The sequence below is a fragment of the Manacus candei genome, unplaced genomic scaffold, assembly GCF_025592945.1.
Source record: "Manacus candei isolate 608988 ecotype Guabito, Panama unplaced genomic scaffold, ASM2559294v1 h1tg000003l, whole genome shotgun sequence".
NCBI lineage: Eukaryota > Metazoa > Chordata > Aves > Passeriformes > Pipridae > Manacus > Manacus candei.
The window spans coordinates 2,733,154-2,759,947 of record NW_026138051.1 but is presented as its reverse complement, the minus strand read 5'-3'; the positions used below and the strand labels follow the sequence as shown (position 1 = coordinate 2,759,947).

The following is a 26,794-nucleotide window of genomic DNA, read 5'->3' as shown; positions in this document are numbered from 1 at the left end:
GGAAATTGTGCTTGTACTTGTTCCCTGATGGAAAATCCTTAGTCCTTGTGACCAAAAAGAACTCCCCAAACCAGAAGTATTAATGAGTTTTAATATGCTAAGTTTCCCACTAGCCTGATCCACAAACCACAAGTCTGTGCCAAAAGATCCCAGCAGGACACTCAAGTGTAGGAAGGCCTCATAGAAGAATCTGAATATAGCAGAATAGCCATATTTTTGTGTCCTGTCTCTTCAGCAAACGGAACTGTTGTAAATGGAGCAGATGTGTGGGTCCAGTGCAGCCATGTGTCAGCAGGCAGCTTCCATGCTGCTTCCTTGGGTTTGCATCAACTCCCCCTGGAAGCATCTGGAGTTCTTATTTGTAGTATCTGGGGTGGAGTGGAAAACAGGAGGTGTAAACCAAGAACAACCTGTAGGAGGGGACAAGGATACTTTGGGCCCAGGATAGGCTGCATTAGGAGGCTCCAGGGGATACCTGAACGTCCAGCAGAGTTGGGAAGGTGGCAGGCCAGCCAGGTTACACTCATCTCCTTTTACTTAAGTCTGATTTAATGTCAAACATGTTGATGTGGTTTTGGGAAAAAAAAACCAAACTGGTGCTCAAGTATACTGTGAGCACTGTAAATCACAGAACATCAGTCCCAGCAGTTCGGAAGTTCATGAAGTTCTTGAATGTAACTTTACTTTTTTTCCTGCCTTTTTTTGTGCCATCTGGAAGTCCTTTGGGGCTGTACTTCATTTGTACTGAGATACTGACAGGGAGCCAGGATAATTGTCTCTGAAGCCTAACTCTGGTTCCTGTGTGCCTTAGGATGAGTGGCACTAGCTGGCTGAGCAGCTTTGTATGGCTGCAGGAGTTGTGCAGTCTTATAGGGCTGATTTTCTTTTAAAACCAGAAATAATTAATCCATAAACTCATCCTCCCAGCTAGCTGCCTCCTTTCAGGGCTGTGTTATGGTCCTCCAATTCTGGCATGAGAGACACAGAGATCTCTGGAGAAGCATCAGGATCAGGATTGGCACATATCTGTGTCTTCCTCAGAGAATGTGGGATCCTGGCTGTGCTGCTGCCCAAAGGCTCAGACAGATGTGCAGAGCAGAGTTTTTTCTTCTCATGGGCTGTGACACAGTCCTCATTCAGCTTTGGTAGGGAGGGGGACTTCTTGTGTGAACTAAACTTGTGACTTGTCTAACTCTGTCTTGACCTCAACAGATACACAGACACAGCAGAACAACAACCCATTTGGACGCTACTGATCTGTGGCACCTTCAGCCTGATCCAGGAGGGAGACATCACTGTGGATGGATGGATGCAGCCTCTTCAGCCTGACCCACAACCCCTGGGGCAGTCCCAATCTCTGTCCTTGGGCCTGTGCCTCCAGTGCTGCTGCTGTCTGTTCTCACAGGGAGATGCCAGGAGGAGGGTTTTATTGTACAGAGAAAGTGTTTTTACTATCCGATTTCTACAAATGTTTATGGAGATCCCTTGTGGCTGATAGTCTCCCTTCCCACTTTGGTTTCAGTTTTTACTCAGTTTTTAGTATTTTTGTTAAAATAATGATTAAGACATTGTAAAATTTTGTACTTTATTTATACCAGATGAACTCCATACTGCAGACATTCTCGGATGAATACAGAGAGCTTACTTTGCAAACTGAGTGTGTATTCAGAGCCTGCCTTTCCTCCTCAGCACTCCTCCCAGTACAGCCCAGCAGCACCTCCACACATGGTCTTTATCTCTTTCTCAATAGAACTTATGTCTGCATTTTCAGCGTTTGTGAAGGCTAAACAATTTGGTTTGGGAAGGAAAGCCCTTCTTCCCTGTTTGTTTCATAAGCTGCTGTTCACATACTTGCAAGGGTTTGTGCAAGCTTTGCAGGATTTATATGTTGATTAAGAGCTTTACTGGCAGTCTGTGGCATGTTCCACCAGGACAGAGGTATAAAGCAAAGAGGAAGTTCTGTTGCAGGGTAATTCTGAGCTCTAAGAAGCCCAGCTTTCCCACCACAGCAGTTACTGAGATCTCAGCTCATTACCTCTGCAGTCTAGGAGGAGCTGCAGACCAAGTGCACTCACAGTGCTGCTTCTTGTTCCCCATCACAGCAAGGTTTGGCTGATGAGCACCAAGACTCCTCTGTTAACTCCTTCTTGACAGCCCCACTACTTTCTCTGCATGGGTAACATGCCGCATTCTCAACTTTTGACCTGGCTAGTGCAGCCTGCTGGCATGGGGTCTGGTCCTAGTGCTCTGTGCTCTCTATTGAACCTGGAAGCCACCACCACCTTTCTTCCATCTTTGGTTCTTCCTCATCAGTTTGTTCTGTGGTCCCTGTGGTAGCTTTTCTTGACCAGCATCTGCCTTCTGTCCATCTGTGTGGGATACAGTGAGGCTCACAGGGACTCAGCAAAGAGCTGCACTGAATCCTCATCTGAGGGCACACAGTTCTGTAGGGTAGGCTACAGCATGAAGGCAAGCTGAGCCCTTTCCTCCCTGGGAGCAGGTGTGGGGCAGTTCTCTGGGGGCAGCTGTGTGGCCTGGCACCACAGCCCGCTGTGCCCTGCTCCTCCCCAAACTGTGTTGCCCCTGCACCTCTGCCAGGCTCCTGCCATGTGGCTGCAGGTGCCTTGGAAAGTGTTGCTGGCCAGGCCTGGTGGAGAGGACTCACTCATTCCTGAGGACAGATGTGTGTGTGTCCCTGCTTGTCCCTTTCCATGAGGATCAGGCTGGGGCCCCGCCAGAGCTGGCTGCTGGGTCCTCATCTGCTCCGGGGGCTCTGCCTGCCTGCAGCCCGTGCTCGCTGACCCCAGAGGTGGCAGCCCTGCTCTGGGCCCTGGCAGTGTCAGCTGGACCCTGCTCCGGGGGACCCATGGCTGCGGATGGAGCAGGGCTGTGTTCCCCCATCCTGCCGGGGGTGGGGACAGGGAGCGCCCCGGCGCCAGCGGAGCCACAGCCTGGGGACACTGGGCACTGCCCTGCCTAGAACATGCCCCTTTTCGTGGTGTGTGCGGTCATGGCCGACAGCCCCCTCCTCTGCCGGCCCCGGGAGGCAGCTGAGCCTGCGCCAAGCGGCATCTTGGATGCTCCTTCTGCATCGCTGCCGCGCCGGAGGTGGGAGGGGGGCGGCTCTGCAGCAGCCGGAGCGGGGTGGCAAAGGCAGCACAGCCGCGGGGATCCGGGCAGGGGTGCAGTGGGTGCCGCTTGCACGGCAGCTGTGGCAGGACTGGGGTGCTGCAGCAGGAGAACACGGGTGCTGATCTCCAGCTGGGTGCTTCTCAGGGTCGCGGGGATCAGGTAAAAGCATCCCAGGAATCACCCTACCTCCCTGGGAAAAGGGGATGTACATGTCCCTCCCTGCCGGCCAGGTGCCTGCTGCCGCGGGATTCTCTATTGCATGGCCCAGCGACAACGCTGGCCCTGCTCCTCCTCTGGCAAAAGGCTTCCCCAGCTGTGTCTGCTGTTTGACAGTCCAGGTCTCTGTGGTATGAGCTCTGTTGTGGTGACAGACCCAGGGCTGCCACTGCCCCCAAGATCCCACGCGACCCTGGATGGCTGTCCAGAGGTTTCCAGTGGGTGCAGGAGACTGCAGGGGGACGTGGGGACCGGGGCAAGCCCTGGTCACAGCACAGGGCTGTCTGGGGAGCTGAGCTCTGCCTGGCCTGGCTGTGTGCCTTGCAGCTGCCGCTGCTGTGCTGCACATTAGCACTGAGCCGCGGCCGTTTTAAGCAGGTCTGACAGCTTCCAGCCCTTCTGCTCCTTCTCCGAGTCGTGGCTAAACGCTGCTTGTGACAGAGCCAGAGGCGACCGGGGGCATTTTAATACGCGCTGCCCATTGAGTAATGCACTCAGCTGCCCTTCTCTGGCCACCAGTCCAGGAAGGGGGTGGGGTGTGCGTGTGTGAGTGTGCGTTTGATGCTGGCCTTCCTGACGCTGGGGACCAGCCCCAGGAGCTGCCTGGGCAGAGCCCTCAGGTGCTGTGTGCAGGCGCTGCCACACGGGGTGTGCCCGGCATGCGGGGAGAAACCCGAGGTTACACGAATCTTGACTCATTGGGGTGATGGGTGGGCTGGAGCATGCTGTGCCCCACGCACCCACCCCACCCAGCAGCCTGGCACAGACGGTCCCCGTGGACCGTGCCCTGGGCAGAGGTGTCTTGTCAGGCACTGTCAGAGCTGATGTTGTGCAAGAAAATCGATCACTGCTCACTCAAGCAGCTGAAGCTGGCAGTGGAGCAGCTGAGTACCCAACCCTCCCACAGTACTCGTGGTGGGGACTGGGCCACAAGGCACCACTGCAGACGTGCACCATCACCCTATTCTGGGCAGTAGGACCCAGGGAGCCATGCCTGGAGCCCTGCCTGCTGAGGGGCAGCCCAGCAACAGTCCAGGGCCCCCTTCAAGATGCTTCTCTGAGCCGATGAACCTGGTGGGCACAGAGCAGGGCTGTACATCCATCCCACATGATGCTGGACCATGTTGCCTGCCAAAAGGTGTACAGGCTGGCAGCTTGCAGCTCACCCTGTGAATAACGGGCCAGCAACACAGTCAAGCTGCTGACCACCAGCAAGCAGTCCCTTGGAGAGGGAGCTGGGCAGGAGAGGCAGGAAAACTGACTGGCTCTGAAGCAGCAGCTGGAAGGCTCTGAGGAAGATAAAGGCCAACCTGCGCTGAGGTGCAGAGATCTCTCTGCTATTTTATGTTCACTGGGTCAGTGCAGGTGCCAGGGGCGTGTGGGAGAGTTAAAACAACTGCCGACCCTTCGCATGCTGCCACACAAGCTGGAAACAGTGTCTCCTGTCAAACAGGAAGCAGTGTCTCCTCTGTGGAGGCGTCGGAGCTGATGCTACCTTGGCAATGGCAGAGGGAGGCAGAAACCAGATACATCCATCAGGACCCAAATCCTTGCCCTGTTTCAAATGATTTCTGTAATCCCATCAGGCCAGACTGAAACAGAAAGGTGGCTTTGCTCTGGGCAGAGGCAGGCTCTGGGAGAGGCGGCTCCTGCCGAGAGGCTGTGAGTGGGAGGGGAAGATACCCTGCAGCCCAGTGCACGGCAGGGAATGGACAGGTGGCAGAGGCTGCACCGGGCCCCAAGGCTGAGGCTGGGTTGGGGCATCTCACACTAGGTACCTGCTGAATCCTCCCTGGACCCGCTGGGCACTGCAGAGCAGTAGGAGAAGCAGGGGCTCCTCCCCTGGCCGTGGGGAAATACACCGGGGCTGCAGGGCGCTCCAGCTGCTGTGGGGTGTGTGGGGTGTGGAGGAGACCCATGCAGAGTGACTGGGACAGACACAGGTTGCAGTGGGGCAGGATTTGGGATGCCCGGGATGGTGCGGGATGTCCGGGGCCGTGCCGGGATGCCCCCACAGATAGGGTAGTTTTCTAGGGTGGTTCGGGGTGCCCCAGGGCGTGCAGGTGTCCCGGTCGGGACGGTGGGAATACCGATAGCCGGGCAGTGCCGGCGCCGTGCGCAGGGCAGGGTTCGGGGATAGCGGGGGTGCAGACGCGGCTGGTGCCGGAACCCGGAGGGCGCGGTACCGGACTGCGCGATGCTCGGCGGGTGCGGCATCCCCTCGGCGCAGCGACCCGGGCGGTGCAGGTGCCGGGGCGTGGGGTACGGGGCCCGGCCAGAGCAGCGGCGGGGCCGTGGGATGCCCGGTGCCGGTGCCGGGCGGCGGTGCGGGCCAGCGCGGCGGCAGCGAAGGGGTGCTGCGGTGCGGCCCCTCCCCAGCCCGCCCCCGCCGTGCACGCGCCGCGCGCTCCCGGTGCGGGGTCGGGCCGGACTGAGCGGAGCGCGGGGCGCGGAGCAGCCGCCGCCGCCACCGGCATGGCCCAGCCGCGCCGCCGCCCCCGACGGTGAGTGCGCCCGCTCCGCCCCGCCCCGCACGGCCCCGCACGGCCCGGCCCGCCGCCGCCCGGGATGGGGAGCGCGGCCGGACGGGACCGGACCGGACCGGCCCCGCGGCGCGGGGATGGGGGCGGCCCCCGCGGGGGTGGCGGGGCTCCCGGGGCGGGGGGTGGTCCCGGTTGCGGTCGCGGTCCCGGCGTGGGGCGCCGCAGCGGGGCGCGGCGGGGGTTAACGGGTGGGGCCGAGCGCGGCGGCGGCGGGTAACGGCGAGGGTTAACGGGGCCGGATGAGCGGCCGCGGCGAGCCGGCGGGTTGCCATGGCGACGTGCTGAAAGGGGGATTGTGCGCCCGCCTCAGCTGCGCGGCCCGCATCCCGGCTCCCACCCCGCATCCCGGCTCCCACCCCGCATCCCGGCTCCCGCCCCGCATCCCGGCTCCCACCCCGCATCCCAGCTCCCGCCCCGCATCCCGGCTCCCACCCCGCATCCCGGCTCCCGCCCCGCATCCCGGCTCCCGCCCCGCATCCCGGCCCCTGCCCCGCATCCGCCGGGCCGCTCTGTCCCGCTCGGTCCGGCCCGTCAGACCCAGCACAGAGCAAGGAGCAGGCGCTGTCCCGGCTCGGGCGCTCTCACCCCAGGGACTGGGATCCTCCCCGGGGCTGCGGGGGTGTCTGTGGTGTGGTGTAGGTACTGACTGGGGGCTCGGTTATTTGGGGTGCAAGGATGCTCCTGGTGCTTCCAAGCATGAGGCTGCTGGTGTGAGCATCCCTGGGTCAAGGGCAGGCAGGAGATCCCCTTGGCTCGGTTTATTTGGCATAGCATGGGGAATGACATTAGCCACCGGGCTCTTGGAGTGAAAGAGCATTCCCTGTTTCTCCCTTGGGCCAGGGGCCTGAGGAGGCAGGCTCGCTGTCAAGCACAGGCTCTGTGGTTCTGGCTGTGCTCATTCCTGAGCAGGATGGCGGGCCAGACACCCATCCATCCATCCATCCACCCACCCATCCATCCATCTGCCCCTGAGCAGGGTGGTGGGTGCAGGGCTTGCTGGTGGCTCCAGCATTGCACACTGTGGCTGGAGTTGGCACTGTTCAGCTGAGCTTGGCTCCATTGTGCTCCAAGGCACGGAGTGGGATGTGGTGGGTGATGGTCAGTGCTGGGGTCTGCATCTGGTGCTGTCAGCAGCAAGGGAGAAAAATGATGGGGGACCTGAGGCCTTTGCCCAGCCAGTCAGTTTCTGAACCACACGCTCCCAAGTGGTGACACCTCCTTATGCCTCTACTGACAGCCCTTCCCAAGGCCACAGACCTCCCTTAGGGAGGTGGCTCTGGCACGAAGTCCCTGGAAAGCTGGGATTTTCCTTCTATCCTTTGAGGATGCCTCATCTGCTGCTGCTGCTGGCTTGGCCCCAGGTGATGGCAGAGGGGCTGGAGATGCCTCCATGGCTGGGCATGTGTGGGTGCAGTGGGAGAGCTAACGAGCCCTCGTGCTGGCCATGCTTTGTGCCAGCCTGGTGAGACCTTCCTTCCTCTGCAACCCGGGGTGCTCTGTAGAATTGGGAGCATCTGCCAGCTGGATAAGGGGTGGATGTGTCCTCAGAGAGGGAGCTGCTGGTTGCCAAGGCAGGAGTCACTCTTGGCCCTGGGAAGTGCCTGTGCCATGGGTTCACCCGAGCACCCATGCCAACAGCTGACACAGGGCTGGGCACCCAGAGGTCCCCAGTGGAACCAGACCTCTCCCTGCTCTGCAGGCTGCAGGTGGCCGCCACCAGAGCTAGTGTCTGCAAAATGGTTAAAGGCTGACATTTAGAGGTCACACTTTTAGCACTGTGCATGTGTTTGCTTCATTTGCATTTGCAGTTAGCCCGGCTCGAGGCTTTGCCACTCGCATGTGCAGTTGCCATGGTTACATGTGCAGTCGGGATGTGGAGTTTGGTTGGACACCTGCAAACATGCAGCTCTCAACCTCCAGAGCACGAGCAAAAGCCGCCAAGGTGCAGGGCAGCCCTTGGACGTGGGCTGTGCTGGGGAAATGGGAGCTGCAGAGCCCATCTTGGCAGGGCGTGCATGCTGCTGGCTTGCACAGCCTCCAACTGCCCATATTCAACAGCAACGAGCATCTAGGGCAGCCTTGTAGAGGGGAGGTTGAGCACATGCCAAGGGTGTTGCCCTGCGCTTTTCATCTGGGGTTGTCTCCTTCCCAGACCTCATGTGGAGGATTTTGTCCCAAAGGGCTGGAGTGGAGGTGCTCAAGAGCGGGGTGGTGAGGGCAGCCAGAGCCTGGAGTCACGAGTGGAGCTGCTGTGCAGGCTGCCCAGGGCAGGGGCCTGCCAAAGCTTCAGAAGGCAGCATGAGAATTGGCAGAGAGCTGTGCTGAGGCTCCAGATGTGGTGGCTCTGTCTGTCCTGGCTCTGTGGGATCTGCTCTGGGTGCTCAGGTCCAACACAGACAGGGACTCATTCCAGGTGTCTTTTGACCAGGATCACATTGAGTCCACGAGCAAGTGCAAGGAGATAGTGGCTGCCAAAATCCTGTGGCAGGTCCACGTTGGCATTGTCTTTGTGTCAAGGGAGGAGGTGTTTTAGGACAGCTGGTAAGGAAGGGACCTTGAGGTTATCAAGTCTCTAAGCTCCATCTACACCATTCACAAGCAGCATCAGCTCAGCCAGCTCCTAAACCTCCCCAACCACAGCGAGTCTCCTGCCTCCCGAGCAGTTTGCTGCCATCTTCTTGTATCCTCCTTTCTAGGAGCTATTTATTTGCAGCAGTCACGGGAGAAAGGAAGCTCTCTTGGCTGTCCAGGAGCAGCTGTGGCCTCAGACAGACCAGTGTGGAGTGGCTATGCTGTGCTGGTGGCAGCTGGAGGAATCCAGTAACAGTAGGAGGGTGTAAGGATGGTGGGAAATTATGGGGATGGGGACATGGAGCATGTGCCTGGGCAACAAGTTGTGGTGGAGCTGCAGAGGAACCTGTGAAATCTCACAGCAGAGCACAGAGGGGATGTGCATCTGCCGTCCTGGGGCTGTGCACCGGGTGCAGAGGGACAGGGCAGGGACAGCCTGGCTCTGTGTCCTTAGAACTTCCAGTGCCACAGGGATGCAACAATTATCAGCTCCCTGTGGGATCCCAGGCAGAGATTCCTCTGCTGGTGGTCTGTGGTTATTGGCTGCCACTGACAGCGTTTTGAAAGACAGCCAAGGTCCCTGTGTGGCTCTAGGGTCGGCACAGAGGGGAGATGGTCACAGCCAGCTGGCAGGGGCACAACAGCACAAAGAGACAGGTTGGATCCTGGTACCAGGGTGCTCAGGGAGAGCTGGGTCTGAGGACTGGCAGAGCTGAGTGGTGCTGTGTGGTGGACTAAGTGCTCTGGTGGTCTCCTAACGTGATGCTCCCCAGAGCTGGGGGCAGGGAGCAGGCTGTGACCAGCACTGTGTGCACTGCTGGCCTCAGCAGGATTCCACTGCGGGTGTGAGGGGAATGAATAAATGGTCCTGCAATTGCCAGAGCTGCCAGTTTGAACCCACATCATTCAGACCCTGGAGCAAGTCTGACTGAGAGAAAATAGGTATGAAGAAGGAGCAGTGGAAAGACATGGGTGCTTCTGGCTGCAGCTGCTGGGTCATGTCTGGTTTGTGTAGCTCCTGGAAGTTTTGCCTGGATAGGAGGTTATGTGCTGTTTGTTTGGAGGCTTGTCTGAGAGGTATTACAGTCCATGATGGAACCTATGTTCCTGCTTAGACTTGCAGTTGTGTGGGGAAAGTCACATCCCTTTTGCCATGTTGTCTGCCTGGCAGGGGCTGTCTGTGAGCAAGACTGTGTTGGGGAGCGCTGTTTGAGCTGAGACCGCCTTGGCAAGGAGCTCGGGGGATGGTTGGTAAAGAAGCCTAGTTCCTGACACTGCAAAATGCAGAGCAGTGGAGTAACATCTGTTGTTTTCAAACTGCATCTCAGTGTGAGTGTATCCTGTAAGGTGCCTGGCAAGCAGAGCTGAAGCTTTGCCTGGTGGCCAGATGCTCCAGCCGTGCCAGCAGAGCAGGTGGCAAAGTTTGGGAAAGGTTGCAGAGAGAGCATGTTACAGGGCTCATACTGTGCACGAACCCTGTTTGGGTCTGGGCCTGGGCTGCTGGGGCTCTCTGAGAGCAAGGATGGTTGGCAACAGTTTGGTCAGGAAGCTTTTGAGATGGGCTTGGGGAGGGGACTACTGAGAATGCTGTTTGATGGTGATCAGGGGCTGCGGGGACTTTGCCTTCATCAAGCAGTCATTAGGTGCTGCTCTAAAGGAGTGGGAGAAGAAGCCCAAGTCTGTAGTGTGACCAAAGTGCCTGCATGCCACTCACCATGGGAGTGGCCCTGTCCATGTCCTGGTTCTGGCACCCAGTGCTGAAGGAGTTGTGAAGGTGAGACTGTCCTCACGTGTTTTCTCTACCCTTACATGACTCCAGGCACCACTGAGCAACTTGAGGACTCATGGAACAGTGATGGAGGAGAAGGGACAGGGGTTGCTCTGTCTCTGTCTCTAGAACTGCCCACGGGGGAGCTCAGAAGAGATGTGTGAGCATTGAGATCATTGTGGAGTCAAATGCCTGGAAGTTACAGCAGGAATGGTCAGAGGTCTGAAGACCTCTCTGCAAAAAAATGGCTAAATAAGGCAGGGCTCTTCAGACTGGAAAAGAAACAACAGAAGATGGATAAGACATGTCTACAGGAGGCCAGGAGAGAAGTGATAGAGGTTAACTGTTCACTGTTTATTTCTGTACAAGTACAAGGTCACATCAAATTAAGCTAGCAGGAGGTGCCAAACAGGAGGAGGGGCATTGCCTCTTGCAGATGTGCTATCAAATCACAGAAGTCCTCGGGACAAGGTGTCATGAACAGCAAAATCTTGCATTGGTTTCAGGAGAAATGGGATGAATTCAAGAAAGACAAGATGCTCCCCCAGAACCAATAAATACACTGAAATCCACCTCTGACTTGGGCAGCTGCTGAGCTGCAAATTGCTTGTGCTTCTGACTTCTTGCGAGAAAGTACACAGAGCAAAGGTGGACCTTTGGTCTGGTCTGTTATTTTCATAATGTTGTGCCCACCAGAGAGGGTGGAGCCAGGGGGAGCTCCAGGGGGAGGCTTTGATAAAGAAGGGTGGGTTTATCCCCATCCAGTTTGTGTTACTTCACTTGGCACAGGGTGAGAGGTGCATGCTCAGTCCTGCCTGCTCGCTGAGAGCGTGGGATGCTTTCCCCACGTGGTGGAGGTGCAGCTGGTGGGAGAGATGGGACCTGTGCTAAGCACCAATCCTCTGCCTTGCTGAGGACCTTGTCCTCAGGACCTTTTGTTGGAGACCTCTGACGGGCTTTTGTCTACTCATTCAGTTGGATTGAAAATGGGAGGCAATACCCCTTCCTCCTGTGCTACCTTGCTGTTCTGTTTCCTCTGGTTCCCTGGGCACAGGGGACCTGCCTGACACACTGACAGCAGAGCTGGAGTCTCATCTTAGAGCTGTCCCAGTTCCCTGGTACTCGCTGCACGTGGGATCTCCAGGGATCTGATCTTCATCTCCCCCTCCTCCAGTCCCCTGGCTCTGCCTGTTCTCACACACATCAGGAAGCATCAGTGTCAGTTTTGTTTCTGGTTTTATGCCCAAACGAGAAAAGACTCATGTCCTGCTATCACTGAGGGACCAGTTCAGCCTTACCTTGGCATATGTGGGATGCTGAGAGGCCTGTTCCCCAGCTCCTGAGCAGTCCAGAGACATGCAAGGACAAGAGGGAGATGTGAGCTTTGGCTTGGGAGAGGTTTGCTTTTTGTGGGAGAAGTGGACTTGGAGAGAAGGATGCAGGGATGAGATGGGGATCTAGCAGTCCCAGTGGGCTTTGGTTGGAGGGCAGCAGGATGAGGTCAACCAAAGCTGTTGCTCATGGATGCTGTTTCCCATCCTCATGACTTCCAGGAGGTGAGGGCTGAGAGAAGTATCCAGACAGCACAAGGGTGTCCTTGCAACCACAGTCTGAAATCTCCCTTGGATAGCAGCTGTGCCTCAAGACAGAAATGATCTCTGTTTCTGTCTCGTCATTTTGGTCTCTGTTGCCACTGGGCTCTCTTGATGAGGATGTGAGGTTGCAGACTTGGGCAGGGAGCTGCTGTACTTTGACGCTCAGGACTTTGAGAGGAGCCAATTGGTTCCCTGCTCTTTGTAACAAAAGCCTCCTCCTGTCCCTCGGGAGCGATGCCTCAAAGTGGGCTTATGCTGAGGCAGAGCTGTGCTCGGGGACCTCTGAGAAGCAGCAGAGAGCACAAGAGCCGTCTTGGCACTGGGCAGTTGACTTGTCTTGGCATTGCTGGTCCTTGCAGCATGCCTGTGTGGCCTGCTTCATCCTAGTGTGCTCTCCCTGGAGAGACAGGGCATCCCCAGGCTGCTTGATTTGCTCTGGTCCAGCTTATTTCTTAACACTAGGCGGTATTTGCAGTAAAACACATTAAAGGATTTTTTTTGCCAGAGGTTTTAGGCTTTCTGCTTTTTTGTGCTTGAAGATAGAAAATATGGGAGGATAAATTTACAAGGGAAAATAGAAAATACATTTTGGATTAAATTTGAATAGATTTCCTTCCTAGCTGCTGGCTTGCCTGACCTACAGTCCTCAGTGAGCCCTGGCTGCATGAGCAAGACTTTGTGGAGCTGCCCTGGCTGCAGGCTGACTCTCCAGCCCTGGGTGCTTCTATGGTCTTCTGCTTAGTCACGCCAGCTTTGGTTTTGGTTTGGGAATGCGAGTGGCCAATGGCCTTGATGAGGGCAGGCTTCCCTCCCTGAGGAAGGTGCTTGTCTTAGTTGAGCCTAGGCTGTCATGGACTTGGGCTGCACCAGGTAACTGCCTGAGGTCCTTCCAAGGGGACTGACACCACATCTGTCTGAGCTGCCAGCTGTACATACAACCTGTGATAATGGTGGTCTCTGGCTGCGACAACTGTACGAACTCGTTAGGTTGCTTACTGGAGCACGTAGCAAATCTGTGCGTTTCCAGAATTCCTGGGAAAGCCTTTAGGGTTTCTGGGGAAACCAGCAACTCTGGGATGGGCTTTTATCTTATTCAGCTGCAGATGGGCGTTTTTGGACGCTGTGTCGTGCCAGCAGCACACGTGGGTGGCCGTTGTGCCAGGGGCCCCAGGGCTCCCCTTGCCCTGGCGTTGCCCTGAGCGTGGCAGCTCTGCCGGGATGCGGTGCCGGCCGTGCGGTGTCGGCGGCTTTGCCCCGGAGCTCCTCCACAGCCGCCAGCCATCACCGTCATCCTCGGTGCCGGCGCTCGGCAGCAGGGTGGGGCGAGGGGGAAGGCAGATGTGGAGGGGGAGGGTGGCTCCTCCAGCACCTGTGCCTTACTCTGGAGCGTGCAAGTGTGAAATTCAATTTGTAGATAAATCGTAGCGGGTGAGGAGCGCGGGCCACAGCGTGTGCTGGAGCCAGGCGGTGTCTGGGAGCAGCGCGGCCGGCATGCACAGCATGTCCTGCCTGCCAGCTCTTGCGGAGGCTGACGTCACCTTGGAGGAGCAGTGGCTGCTGCAGGATGTGGCTGCTTGACGCTGTGTCATGTTGGCTCTGGGTGTGCGGCCCCGGCTGCCGGCAGGAGCCCTGCCAAGGGGTGCTGCCCTGGGATGGTCTCCCCTGCCCTCTGGGGCCGAGGAGCAAAGTGCAGCTGGAAGAGAAAGGGACCTGGGCAGCAGGCAGGATGGTGGTGTGGATGGAGGAGTCCATGATGCTTCCAGCATTTTCCCACCTCCACGTTTGGATCTTTCCTTTCTGATGTTTCCACTGAGTCCTGCTTGCTGGTGGGAGCAGAGTGAATGTGCATTACAGTATTAACAAATGCAGCTTGCACTGGCCCGAGCTCTGTCCTACCTGTGCGTTGCTACCAGTGGTCACAGCTCCCCATCTCCTGCCCCAGTCCAGAGCTGGGAGTCCCACCTCCAAGTGCTTTGCAGAGAGCAGCCCTCTGATGTAGGTGAAGAGTTCAGTGCAGTGAGGAGGGGATCATGGTCTCCCAGGCCAGTCAAGGCAGGGCTGGGACTGAGCAGTGCCCTGGTCCTCAGTGCTGGCTTGCCCCCAGAACTGACTGTACCCCGAGCAAGCTGCAGTGTCATGGAGTGGCAGGTGATGCCATTAGGCCTCAAAGGGGCACTTGCAATATGGTCAGAAAGTCAAGTCTGGCCTTTGGTAAGGGCCACTGGCACTAACATAAAACTCAGCAGCTTGTGTCAGGTGGGATGTGCTGGGGCACTCACCTCTCTGAGTAGGTTGGTGGGCTGGAGTTCAGCCAGGACATCCCTCTGGCACAGGACAGGACCTGCAGCTCTCGAAGCTGTGGGAAGCTAGGGAGAATGGGCTGGCACAGCCCTGCATCCCAGGCTCTGGGCACATGGGTCTCTGCAGAGCCTGGCTGGTGTTTCACCTGGAAGTAGGGGCTGTGGTAGCAAGGTGGAGGTGCTGTGGACAGTGCAGGTAATGTGAGCTCGTTTGAGCTCCTGGGACAGATTTTCTGAGCACTGACACCAAAGACCCCACAATGAGCCAACAGTTTGGTGCTGGATTGCAATGCTTGGGCTTTCTTGCACCATGAGGGAGCACACATGGCTCTGCTGCCTGCATTGGGACCCTGGAGGGGTGGCTCTCTCGGGATGTGCTGTCTCCATACAGCCACCCTGCTCCCTGTGCTTGGTGTCCCATGGTACAAGACAGGGTGGAAACAGGTTGTGCAGAAAGGTGGTGCTTGTACACTGCCAAAGAACTTATAACCTTATCTCTCCACAAGGAAACTTATTATGTCATATTTCAGCTTCTGTGAAAAAGTTAGTTCCTGCTTGTCTCCAGCTATTTTCTTCATCTTTGTCCTTGGTTTCATTACCTTTAGCCCAGATTACTTCCATGACCTGGTTTACAATTCTACCCTGCAAAACCTTGCTGAGCTGACAAAGAGCAGGGGTTAGTGATGTTAAGCAGAAACAGGTGGTTGGGGCAGGTGTTGGTAAAGGAAACAATCCTTTACTGGCTCTGCTGCTGAAGCCAGAGGCTCTAAAACCACTGTCTGGATTGCAATCTTTCATTAAGTGATTTTTGGCTTCCGGCTTTGAGTCAGTAAAATGAAACTTTGACAACTTATTTTGGGTGTAGTTCTTCCCATTCAGAGCACTCCTGGTTTTTTTTTTCCCTGCCCACCCTCTCTAGTCGCATTTGCAGGAAGTCCATGTATTTTAAGCTGCAGTCAGTTCCTCTCTGCCCAGCCCACCTCCTTACATTTATAGAGCCTCCTCCAGTCCACGCTGGTCCGTGGAAAGCATTGGCTGTGCAGGCACTCGGCCTTCCTAATGCTTTCTCAGCTTTCCCTGGAGCATGTGTGAGCTGTCTTGAGCCATTCTTAGCACAGGTGGTGGTATGGGTAGGACAGAGCTTTGTGCAAATTGCCCATGGCCCAGTTGGTTGCGGGAGGTTCCTGTCCTTTGCATGGTTTGGTGCACAGAAAGGAGCTTGATGAGAGACTGGAGTGTGAGAGAGTTTAGGGGAAGGGCATTCCATTAGCAGCTGGGTTTCATATTTAATTTGGGACATTTCAGAAATGAGGGTGTCATTGCATTGAGCCAGCCTCTTTGGGTCACTAAAGTCTCCTTTCTTTATTAGATTTCAAACCTGCTTTTGCTAATGTGAGAAACATGAACATGTTTGGACATGGACTTTTAAAAGCTTATTGAAAAGAGCCTTGTGCTTGTGTAATTGCTCCCTAACACAATTCAGTCATAATGATCCATGTTAACTTTAAAAACAGCCCTTGTTAGCTGTGGTAGTTTCCAGGGCAGTTATTTGGGAGAGGACATCGGAGGCATTACTCTGGCAGATGTGAGGGGGATGGTGATGAGCAGGTGGGATAATGTCAGTGTGCAGCTTGCCAAAGCTGGAGAAGGAAGTGAGGGGAATGCTGCCTGTGTAGTCAGCTCTCTCTGCACTGGGTGAGATTTGCACTCCAGTCGCTAGCTGTGGAGTGTTGATCACAGATTTGTGAGTGAGATTATATTGCCTTAAAGTAGGTGCCTGGTGCTTGTTTGTGATGTGTGGGAGAGTGAGCAAGTTGTCTTGGCATGAACTTTGTGCTGGTGCCAAGGGCTTGCTGAAAGCAGATTGTCTGTCAGTTCGCTCCTCTGAGTACTCGTCTGGAAATTCCAGAGTTCTGTGGATGCACTTTTGTGTTGTCAGTCACCTGCCTGCTCAAAGGCAGCGCTGGAGTAGTGCTGCCATTTATTTGTGAAGCACTGTTTCGAATGGAATAGAATAGAATAGAATAATTTCAGTTGGAAGGTACCTACAATGGTCATCTAGTCCAACTGCCTGACCCATTCAGGGCTGACTGAAAGTTAAAGCATGTTGTTAAGGGTGTTGTCAGGCTTGGGGCATTGATGACCTCTCTGCGAAGCCTGTTCCAGTGTTTGGCAACACTCTCTGTACGGAAATGCTTCTGTACAGAAACGCTTCCCAGTGTAAACCTCCCCTTGCAGCTTTGAACCCTTCCCTCATGTCCTATCACCGGGCAGCAGGGAGAAGAGCTCAGCACCTCCCTCTCCACTTCCCTTCCTCAGGAAGCTGCCGAGAGGTCGCCCTTCCACTGGTCCTGGCGATGGGGTTTGCGGTTCGCTGGGCGGGCCGGTCCCGGTGCGGTGCTGACGGGACAGCTCCCTCGGGGCGCCGGGCGGGAGATGCTCCGGGAACATCCCGCAGCCCCGCCCCGCCGCCATCGGTCCCTCCACACCGGGACACAGCGATGCCACACCCAGATGTTGCCGGTCCCGGGGGATCCCGGGGCTTTGCGACCCTCTGGGTTGAGTCAGGCCCTTCCTTCGCTGCCGGTGAGGTGTGCAGGCGTTGGGACAGTAGATCTCGTTACCCTCTGCCCCTGCAGGCAGGCGTTTGTACATGGAAACTGTGCGAGTAGCAAGGTGAGGGAGAGAAAAGCTCCCACCGCTTCTTAATGCTGGGGTCAGGAAAGCCGTAGCGTGAGATAATCCAGATTATTTCTATCCAGAACGTGGCACTAAACAGCCTACTTCCAGCAGCTATCCCTGAGCCACGTGGGAACCTCGCTCTCCACCGAGAGGCTGCTGCCACTCCTCTCTTCCTGTCCTGGCAGAGCCTCCTCCTGCTCACACAGCAGCTGCTGGCTGTGCCACATGGCCCTGTCAGCTTTTCACCAGGCTCCTGGGAAGCACTGAGTGGGAAGGTCAGTCAAAATCTAAACCAACTCAAGGTGAGCATGTAGCCCACTCCAAAAGCGTCCAGGCTTTCAAAACACAGTTGTCCTTGGGTCCTCTGTAGTGGCCACCTTCTTCTTGAATCAGCAGTATTGGTGTCGGAATCAGCTGACCCCAACGCTGTCCCTGCTGCAGTGCTCACTGGCTGTCCTTCAGCAGCATCACCAGTCACAGCTCGGTGACACTGAGTAACCTCCACCATTTTTGGAACTCTTGATGCTAAACAGGAGTTGGAAATGAGCCAGGCTGTCTCACCTGCTGGGTAGCATGTCTTCTGGAGCCGGGCATCGAACGGCGTGCTGGCACTCAACACCAAAAATGTCTGGAAAGGCTGAAATGTGGGCAAGAGAAAGGTTTGCTTTGCCCCTGGTGCCCTTCCCAAGTCGGGCTTGATTATTTCATGAAGGATTCATTAAAGGCCATGGAGCAAATGGGGACAGGCCATATTGCAGCAGGAGGCCATTGGCACCACAGCAGAAGTGGCTCTTCAAATTGTCTGTTTCTAGGGATTTTGAGTAACATTCTTCTGTTCTGAATGGAGCTCTCGAGGATTTTGGCATGTGTCTGGGAGTTGTCAAAGAGCTTCTGTCCCACATATGTTCCTGCAGCATTGAGGAGCTTAAGTGACACTTCTCACGTGGTCTCTCATCCTCTCCCCAGGGCAAAGGATGTGCAGTGGAGTGTCTCATAGGTTTCTGACATTCAGCTTGCTTTAAATATTGGTGGGACTGTGAGTAGGAGCCAGGAAAGGCAAGTCACAGGGACGTGTCCTGCACTTGAGGCAAATGAGGGTGAGGTTTGTAACTCTTTTTCCTTCTGTCTCATTAGAGTGACTGTGGTGTCTCAGTATCGGGGGGGGCTCCAGATGTGCCTCAGGAGGAGAGTGGGGACACTGGATTCTGGGAGAGACCTTGGCACTGTGTAGAACAGGTGTTTTGGGCTCCGTGGTGCTGGAAAGCCTCCTCCATGTGTGCTGTGCTCTGTCAGAGCATCCTAAATGCTGAAGGCTTTGTGGCCAAGGTGGCTGTTGTGTGCCCAGACCGTGACAAATGCTGAACGAATGAGGGCAGGGACTGGGCTGGAGGGGATGCTGGGGGTCACATCCATCTGTCATGTACCACCCTTTGCAGACAGTCGTGGGGTGCTTTAACTTTTCCTGGTGTACACTTGACTCTCCTTTCTGAATATGAATGTGTCTCCTACCTAGCACGAAAGGGCAGAGTGTTCTGAACTTTTTTCGCAGTGGCCTTTACATGTTATAAAATTGTGTCCTTTAACTTCTCTTGTCTAGACTAATTCCACTCTTCCAGACTTTTGTCCAAGGCTTTTTGGTGATCTTGCTGACCTCCCAAGGCCTCTCTCAGTTTGGGGAATGAACTGGTTCTCTAGACAACAGTATAATTATTTGGTGTGTCTTTATGAGCTCAAAGGAGAGCAGAGTAATTACTCATGTGTAAGCTGGCCTTTTCACACATCCTACTGTACTTGCCTTTTTTTGTGGCAATGATATGCTGGCTCACGTTCAGTTTGTACTCCTGTAGCCCTCATGACCCTTGTGGCAGAAATGCTGCTATGTTTTCTTCCATGATCTGTTTGTGCAATTTTTTACCTCCCAATGGCTTACAGCCCTGCCCATCATCTCTCACCCAGTCTGTCAGGAGTATGTCAAACTCCTGTCCCGGCCTCCAAAGTGCTGGATGCCATGTGCAGATTCTGAAACATACTGTCCTTTAGGTCACTCATGGAAAAGCAGAGCAGTAGCAGCAGCAGGGCAGACCTTTCTGAAACCCTACATGTCCCTTTCAGTCTAACTGCAAGTCATCTATTACTGTGCACCAGCTCTGTGACAGACTTGAAGTCCTGGGAATTGCCCCCACAGTGCTGTGGGACCAGGAAACATCTGTCTGTGGCATGGATGGGTAACCTGGGGTGGGTCAGAAAGACCCACTGGGCACAATCCACAAACCACCAACTTTGCTCTGTAGTATTATCCTCAAGCACTGACCCAAGCCACAAGCATCAGAGAGTGCGAGCCAAGACCTGCAGGCAGAGGGATGCTCTTGAGGAGCCTCTGGGACACACGGACACAGCCCAGTTGTGCTGCAGCTTCTGTGCTCCCCAGGGTTTCCTATGACGTTTCTGCAGCATTGTAGGCCAGGTGGGATGGGACTGGGTGAGAGCTGGGGTTGCTGCCCAGTGGAGGAGAGAAGCTGGCAGGGTGGGCAGTGCATCTGGCAGCTGCTGCTGCCTGAGAGCTGAGCACCAGCCTGAGCTCCAGGAGCACAGGCTGGTGGAAGGGTTTGGAGCTCAGTCGCCCTGGGAAAGAGGAGGCAGAGGTTTCTCACACTGTTTGCCAGGTGCATGTTTGTTCTGGGGTGCATGGGCTGGCCCCCAGTTACCTCTCATTAAAATACAGCGGGCTCAGATGGTGAGCAGAGCTGCACAAGGCAGAGTGGCTGGAGGGTGCAGTGGGACACCCTGTTGGAAGGAGATCATCCGTCCGTGCCAGCTGGGTGGTTTGAGGTCTGTCCTGGCTCTGTACCACACGGGACATAGAACCACAACATCAGCGTGATGAGCCTGGGGTTGTGTCAGCCCAAGTGCTCCAGGGCAGGAGGCTGGGCCCCGAGGAAGGGTCCAGTATGAGAGCAGGCTGTCTGCTCACATCTCCTCGGCCATCTGCCAGAGGAGGTGTGGATCCGGCTTGTCTGGCTGGTGTTGAGATGCCTGAATATGCATCTGCCAGAGAGGCTTCCAGAGGATCCCACTCGCCCAGGTTTCCATGGAGAGCGTCTCTTTGTTGAGGAGGAAGCCGTCTGGCAGACAGTGTGGCCGTGGAAATACCTATGGAGCATTTGTTTTCCGAAGCACATGAATAACATCCCTAACAGCCAGCAGCCTCACTTCCTCCGCTCACCCACCAGCGGCCTGGCAGAGCGACCTGGGATGCCTGTGGTGTCTTTATCCTTCCAGCTTCTCACTGTGTGCCCGTCTGAGCACTCCCAGTTTGGCTGTATCTGCCCAGCCTAGCCCGGTTTCACTTCTAGTTGGCAGGCACAGCTCCTGGCTGCCTCCCTGCAGCCCATCTTCGCTGGGGGACACGTTTGGCTTCACTGCTGGAGGGAAGAACGAGAGTGCTGTAGGCGGGAAACTGGGAAAGTTTTGCTCCCACCTCCCATGGGATGCGAGGGGAATTGCTTCCCTGGATGAAATGTCCTTTCTCCGGTCTCCCAGTTATTTTGCATGCTTTGAAAGACCAAAGGGGAAGCTTAAGAGCTTTTGAGGCAGCAGGCAGCAATGCAAGGCACATGCAACAGCCCACAGTGAAGGGGGCTAAGCTTGGGTTCTCATGGCAGTCTGTCAGTATTAAATTAAGGCTAAATTCCCATCCTAAATGTTATGTTAACATGAAGTTACATCAGAAAGCGCAGAGCACAGAACAGCAATGTGAGGGTATCAGATGTGTTGCAGGGGTATTGTAATCATCCCAAATCAGGCATTTGAAACCCAGGGAATTCTAGATATAGGGTTTGCATCATTTTTTGGGGTTGTAATTGAAAAACAATCCAAACATAGGAAGGCTTTAGAAACATGTCACTGAGATTGTTTGGGTGCCTTTTATTCTGTGCTGCGGGGACATGGAGGGAAAGAGTCTTTAAAAAATGATGGAACCAAATGCGGAATTACAAATGTTAAAATACCATGATCTGGATTTGAGTGTTAAGATATTGTGGCTCTCCAGGGTAACATTAGGGCTGCTGAGCCTTGACTGTGCATCTCCATATCTGAACATATTTGGCTGTAGCTAACGTAACTCACCTCTGTGCCTCATGCTTTGTAAAACTCATAATTGGAGGTGGTTTTAAGTCCTGTAGCATCATTTTGCTAAAGTTAAGGATGTGTACTTGGAACTTGGAACTTTAATTCTATCTTAGCTTGTGTTTTTTATCTTCAGATTTCCATGTTTTTTAAAAGCTATTAAAAGAACGATGGAAGAGGATTAAACAAAAGCCCAGAGGAATATCATCATAATGTATTTCTGAGGAGCTGTAGAAGAAGCCTTTTTTTGCTGTGATTTGTAGAAAAGAGATTCTTCATTGTGTCAGGAGAGGGTGGTTATGCTGGGTGTGCAGCCACTCCGTGGATGCAAAGTGGGTTGTGAATCCAGCCCTGTGACTGGTGTGCACAGCCCAGCTGGGCAGCTGTGTAGTGGCACTGCCTGGTGCCACGAAATTGCTTGGCTGGAGGAGTTGGTGGAGCAGCAGTGCCCATGGCAGCGTGTGGCTGAAGCCCTGAGGAAGCTCTGGAGTTGGGAAATCAGCTGATAAGCCACTGCTGGCAGGGCTGTGGTGTTCCTGCAGACAGAAAATGATGACGGATCGGTTGAAATGGCTCTGCGGGGAGCACTGTATGCACTAACATAAAGACTGGAAGCTGCCTGTAGCTTCCAGTCATACAAATTAGATATGACAGTCATTAATAATTGGCTTTATCCTGACCTGCGGTACCTGAAGGAACCTGAGCAGAAGATTTGCACTGGGCAGTTTGCCTTCCAGCTATGTCAGGCAGAGCAGTGGGTGTGAAGCATCTTTGAGTTCCTGCTTGGGGATAAAGCTTTGGGGGTCCTGAGCCAGCATTGCACTCCTGGGATGTCACTGTTAGGCAAAGGCCAGTTCTCTGCTGAAGGAGGAGCATTGCAGAAAGGAATATTGGATGAATGATGGTTTTCTTCCAGAGCTGCAGGCAAGGCAGAGCAGCCAAGGCATTGTGCTGCAGAGGCAGCTCCAGCAGTGGTGGGCAGAGCTGAGCTTGGGGTCTCTGGGTGCCTCAGCTGTATTTCTGTCCCTCGATACAGCTTTTATTTCTTAGACTTTGGCATCTTTTTGGGGGATAATGCAGCAGTGCCATGCTCCTGCTGGGTGTGTTTCTGTCACTGCCCAGTGGGGCAGGAAGAGGTGGAGGGGAATAATGTCCAGGGATGATGGGGGTCAGAAAGAGAGCAGTATCAGCCCCAGTCATGATAGCTCAGCCCTCAGGTCATCCCTGTGCCATGGATGGGGGAGTGTTGTGACTGTTTCTCTTCATCAGCTGTACTGCTCTCCTTGTCTGGAATTCCCTGCCGTCCCTTTGCAGGCTCTGGAAAGGTGCCTGCATGCCCAGCCCTGTGAGGCCTTGCTACTCAGGTGGGCTGAATGCAGTAACATGATTTTCTGGGCTGAGTGTTTCTTTTTACTGTCGTACCCTGATTTCTGAGCCTGCTGAGTTCTCTGGGCATATCAGGAGGGCAGGCACAGCATGGGCCCATCTCCTTAATCACCAGCAGTGAATTGCCTGCACATGTGCAGTACAGATTTCAGACACCTTCTGTGGGGTTTCTTGGTTGTGCTGTGTTTTGGTGGGGTTTTCTTGTGTTTGTTTGTTTGTTTGTTTGGAGGGTTTGGGGTGGTTTTTTTGGTGGTGATTTTGGGTTTTTTTCCTGCGGATTTTCCTCACTGGATGAGGTGTTCTCCATTTGTGGAATCCCTGCCCAACTGAACCTCCACCAGAGCTGCGTCCTCCCATCTGCATACAGCCCTTATTTTGTGCTCCAATAATTTCAAGGCAACTCTGCTCCCCTCTGAGCTTGGGAGGGATATACCGGGTGGGCATGTAAGGATGCCCTGGGGCAAAACGGAGGTGCCTCACCACCGCTGCCATCTCTCCCAGGGTGAGGACATGTGGCTGAGAGAGGACGAGCGAGCATCCTCTGAGCCGCCACCAAGCCGTGCCTTTTAGCAGGGACCCGGCTGCAGATCCGCCCACCGAGGAGCGGAGCCGGCCGCCCGCTGATGCCGTGCCCGCCCCGCCGGGGTGAGGGGAGCACCGGGAGGGTGCAGCCCCGGCGGCTTCCCTTGCCCGGGTCCCCCGGGAGCGACGGTGCTGGCGGGGGGAGCCGGGGGGGCACTTACATAAGCCCTGAATGCGACAGGCGGTGCGGGAGGTGAAGGGCAGAGCGCTGAGAATCCACACAGCCTCCGGCGAGGGCTCCCTGGCACAGGAGCGCTGCTCGCTGACACACATCCGCGGGTCCCCATCTGCAGTGCCCTCCCTTCCCCGCGGGCCCCACGGGGGCTGCCACAGCTGCTCCCCCCGATGCTGCCAGCCCGGCTGGGGGGGATGTGGGAGCAGAGTTCTGCCTCCCCAGGGTTGCCCCGGAGGCAGCCGGGGCGGGGAGCGGGTGGGAGGGAGGGCTGATGCCCAGGAGCACTGTGACTGTTCCCATCCTGGGGTCTTGCCGCTTCGGCCCGTGGCACGTGGAGGGGGAAAGCTGGTGGAGAGCGTGTGTGTGGGTGAGATGGGTGCCTGGTAGGACACGTGGGTCTGGTTTGCGGGAGTGTGAGGTGGGGTGGTGGCACCCGAACGGGAGGCAAGCAGCCCAGGCAAAGAGCACAGGCTGCAGGGTCTGTGAGTGCAGGCTGCTCCACCTCAGCCAGGAGAGGAGAGATGCCAGTGGGCTCTTGTGCCGGGGCCGTGCTTGGCACCAGCGATGTCCAACAGGCTCCTTGTGGGGAGGGATGTGGCACTGCCCTGCTTATCTTGGCACCCATAATCTGCTGCTGATACCCTCCTGCAGCATGGGGTGGGGGCATAGTGCTGCTGCCCAGGATGGCTGTGGGGATCACCTGGGCAGGGTAGGGACAGGGCTGGCCCCTGAGTGCTGGGACAGGCTCTGCAGGCACAGGCAGACACAGTCTGTGTGTCTGCAGATGCTCCACTTGTGCTGCCCACGTTTGCAAGCTCCCAGAGCCACCTGCTTGGGTAGTGGTAGAGCCAATGAGCACCCATGGGTGGGAGGGTCAGTCAGGGATCCTGGCTCCTTCTGCTCTGCAGCTCTTCGACTCTTCCCAAAGCAAGTCTGCTGTTAATTCCCTCCATCTCTCCACAGTATCAGCAGTCAGCTCCAGGCTGGGCCGCTGGCAGGCAGGCAGCAGTGGGCAGCTGGGAGACTGTGAGGAGCCAGTGGCACATCTCCCTGCATCCGACTCACCCAGCAGAAGGTGTGGCTGGGCTGCGCGCTCCTGACTCCCGGCTCTCCTGCTCCGTGTGTTCCCGGCGGGCAAATCGGAGGCTTGATGTGATGGGGATGCCCTGAGCCCTCGCCCCAGGAGCTTCAGGCCTGGATGTTGGTGCTGTTTCTCCCGGACAATGTGGCTGATACTCTGGAGAAACCCTCTCTTCCCCCCTGTTCTCCAAGTGCCTGAGCTGGTGGCCAGCTGGGACCTGCGTCTCACCCTCTGGGTCCTGAGCTTTGCCTCGATGGTTGTGCAGATGGAGGGCCAGGTCTACTCGCCAACTGTCAACACACACTATGGGAAGTTACGAGGGGTGCGTGTGCCATTGCCCAGTGAGATTCTGGGGCCTGTGGACCAGTACCTGGGGGTTCCTTATGCTGCCCCCCCAGTCGGGGAGAAGAGATTCATGCCCCCTGAGCCACCACCGTCCTGGTCAGGCATCAGGAACGCTACCCACTTCTCACCAGTCTGCCCCCAGAACATCCACAACGCCGTTCCTGAGATCATGCTGCCCATCTGGTTTACCTCCAATTTGGATATCGTGGCCACATACATCCAGGACCCCAACGAGGACTGTCTGTACCTCAACATCTACATCCCCACGGAGGATGGTGAGTCCCCACTGGGGTGACTGCAGGAGGGCGAGGGGGGGGGTCACTCCACCCCTCCCCAGCAGTGGTTGGTCTCACCTGGGTGTTGTGTTTGAAGCATGTGGTTGTGGACCCTGCAGCATGCTGTCTGTTTGTGGAAAGCTTTCTCTGGCCACGCAGCTTGCCCTCTTGCCCTCAGCTGCCATCTCTGTCTCGCGTGCTCCTGCTCCTCCACGCCTCCCGGTCCCACCCCTCCACCTCCATGGCATCGTCACGGGTTCCTCTCTTGTATTGCTAAATCTGAATCCGACTCTCTGACCGCAGATCCACAGAGTGACAAGCTGATTTGTGCTCCCCAGGCGCCGAGTGCCAGGTTCTGTCTTGAGTTGGTTCGAGTTCGTCCTTCCTCCCTGCTTCCCACCCTCCCCAGGTCCATGCGCTAGTTGTGGGCGTGGGCTGCGGCTGGGAGGAACACTCTCTGCCTCTCCCTGGGAAGATACCTCAGCAAGAAAGGGACCACAGAGCCCTTTTCTGGGCCCTGGTATGGATGGGAGGTTGGGGGGCACCGGCAGACACGTCGCTTGGCTGCTCCTCCGTCCGCCGGTGGGACAGCGGCAGAGCGATGAGCCTGGGGTGCTGGGGACCCGTGGGGCACGGTCCTGTTGGGGTGAGGCTGAGCGGTGCTGGGTGCCTCCTTGTCTAACCTTTTCCTTTGTAGGGGATCCCACCTGAACTGTAAGTAGAGGGCAGAGGAGGCAGCGCCTGCCCGTGTGTCCGCCCCAGCCTCACCGCAACGGGAAGCCCCCAGGGATTTGCAGCGGGCTGGAAGGGACCCGCAGTGGGTCTGCTGTGCACAACAGAGCAGCCTGGCAGGCCAGTGGCTTCTCCCAGGCTGGCTGGCTCCACTCCTGTGTCTCTGGGGCCCTTGGCCACGGAATGCATCATGCCTTCCTTCCCGCCCAGCACGGCTGGCCCAGAGTTTTCCTCCCATGGCGACGCTCCCTCCCCACCTCCCGCGGTCCCGGGGGCGGCGGGAGGGTAGCAGCGTGGTTGTGATTGCATGCCCACTCCCACCAGTGGAGCCTCCTGTTATTTTGTAGTCTTTTATTCATTTTACAGTAAAACGGATTTCCAAGGAATGCACCCGAAAGCCCAACAAGAAAATATGTAGGAAAGGAGGTATGTAGCAAGCCGACCGGCAGAGAGGCACAGAGAGGAAAGAGAGAGAGAGTGAGAGTGAGGGGGTGCCTGTCTGGCCCCCGGCCTGCAGCACACTCCTCCGGCACCTCTCTGTGCCGCCACCCAGGCTGTGGGCCCTCCGAGCAGCCCACCCTGCCACCCCCCACTTCCCACTGGGAGGAGTCCCATGGATGCTCCGGCCAGCTGGGAGTACAGGTCTGGGGTCAGGTCATGACGATGCTCATGTTGCTCCAGGCCTTTCAGAACAGCTTCTCCTCCTGGGCTGAGCCTGCCTTCCCATCTTCATCCCACTGGCACCAACAGCCTCCCAGCCTCTGGGTATGAGGGGTAGCCTCTGATGGCAGGAAGCACTTAAATGCACCCATCCCTTAGGGTGCCTCCCCCATTGGGGGTGTACAGACCTGCTCAGGGAAGGGCCTGTGTGATGGGGGACTGCAGCCTGTCCTGAGCTGAGCTTTTCCCCAGTTCCATCCCTGGTCATTTTTGCATCCAGAGTTTCTTGGTTAAAAACATAAAGCCTCTCCTGGCTGTGTAAATCATGCCATGTTGTGCCCCAACCCTTGTTCCTGCCAAGGCTGCTCCCCACTGCTCACACCCCCATGCCTGTGCCAGCCCTGCCAGTGAGGATTTGGTCTCCAGCCCATGGCACAGCATTCTCCCTGAGCCCTGGCTGTCCTGTGGTAAGCTGAGCTCCTCCAGTTCAGACACATTTCTGCTTTGCCTTGCCTCAGCTGAGCTTCCCCCATTGCCCCTTAGTGATCCTGTATTCCCAACCAGTGGCATGGACCAGAGAGTAGAGATGTGCAAATGGGAACTGGCTCAGCCCCATGTCAGACGTG

At 56.1% G+C, this 26,794-nt stretch overlaps 2 protein-coding genes across 10 annotated transcripts in view; both read left to right on the top strand.

Moving 5' to 3' along the window:
* MED12 (mediator complex subunit 12) overlaps window positions 1-1,653 on the top strand; it is a 34,444-nt gene extending 32,791 nt beyond the window's left edge. For 5 of the 6 annotated variants that reach the window (XM_051789226.1, XM_051789249.1, XM_051789236.1 and 2 more), the window contains one exon: window positions 1,213-1,653. In XM_051789226.1, coding sequence (XP_051645186.1) covers window positions 1,213-1,256 — 44 coding nt within the window. In that variant the 3' untranslated portion in view covers window positions 1,257-1,653. The remainder of the gene's footprint in view (window positions 1-1,212) is intronic. The other variant, XM_051789244.1, reaches the window with a different exon arrangement.
* Window positions 1,654-5,774: 4,121 nt separating this feature from the next.
* The window catches only part of NLGN3 (neuroligin 3), a 38,195-nt gene continuing 17,175 nt past the window's right edge, over window positions 5,775-26,794 (top strand). The window contains exons 1-3 of one of the 4 annotated variants that reach the window (XM_051789332.1): window positions 5,775-5,852; window positions 24,039-24,776; window positions 25,875-25,934. In XM_051789332.1, the coding sequence (XP_051645292.1) occupies window positions 24,299-24,776; window positions 25,875-25,934 (538 nt within the window). In that variant the 5' untranslated portion in view covers window positions 5,775-5,852; window positions 24,039-24,298. Of the gene's footprint in view, window positions 5,853-23,452; window positions 24,777-25,874; window positions 25,935-26,794 lie in introns of those variants that run through there. The other 3 variants (XM_051789321.1, XM_051789341.1, XM_051789351.1) reach the window with 3 other exon arrangements.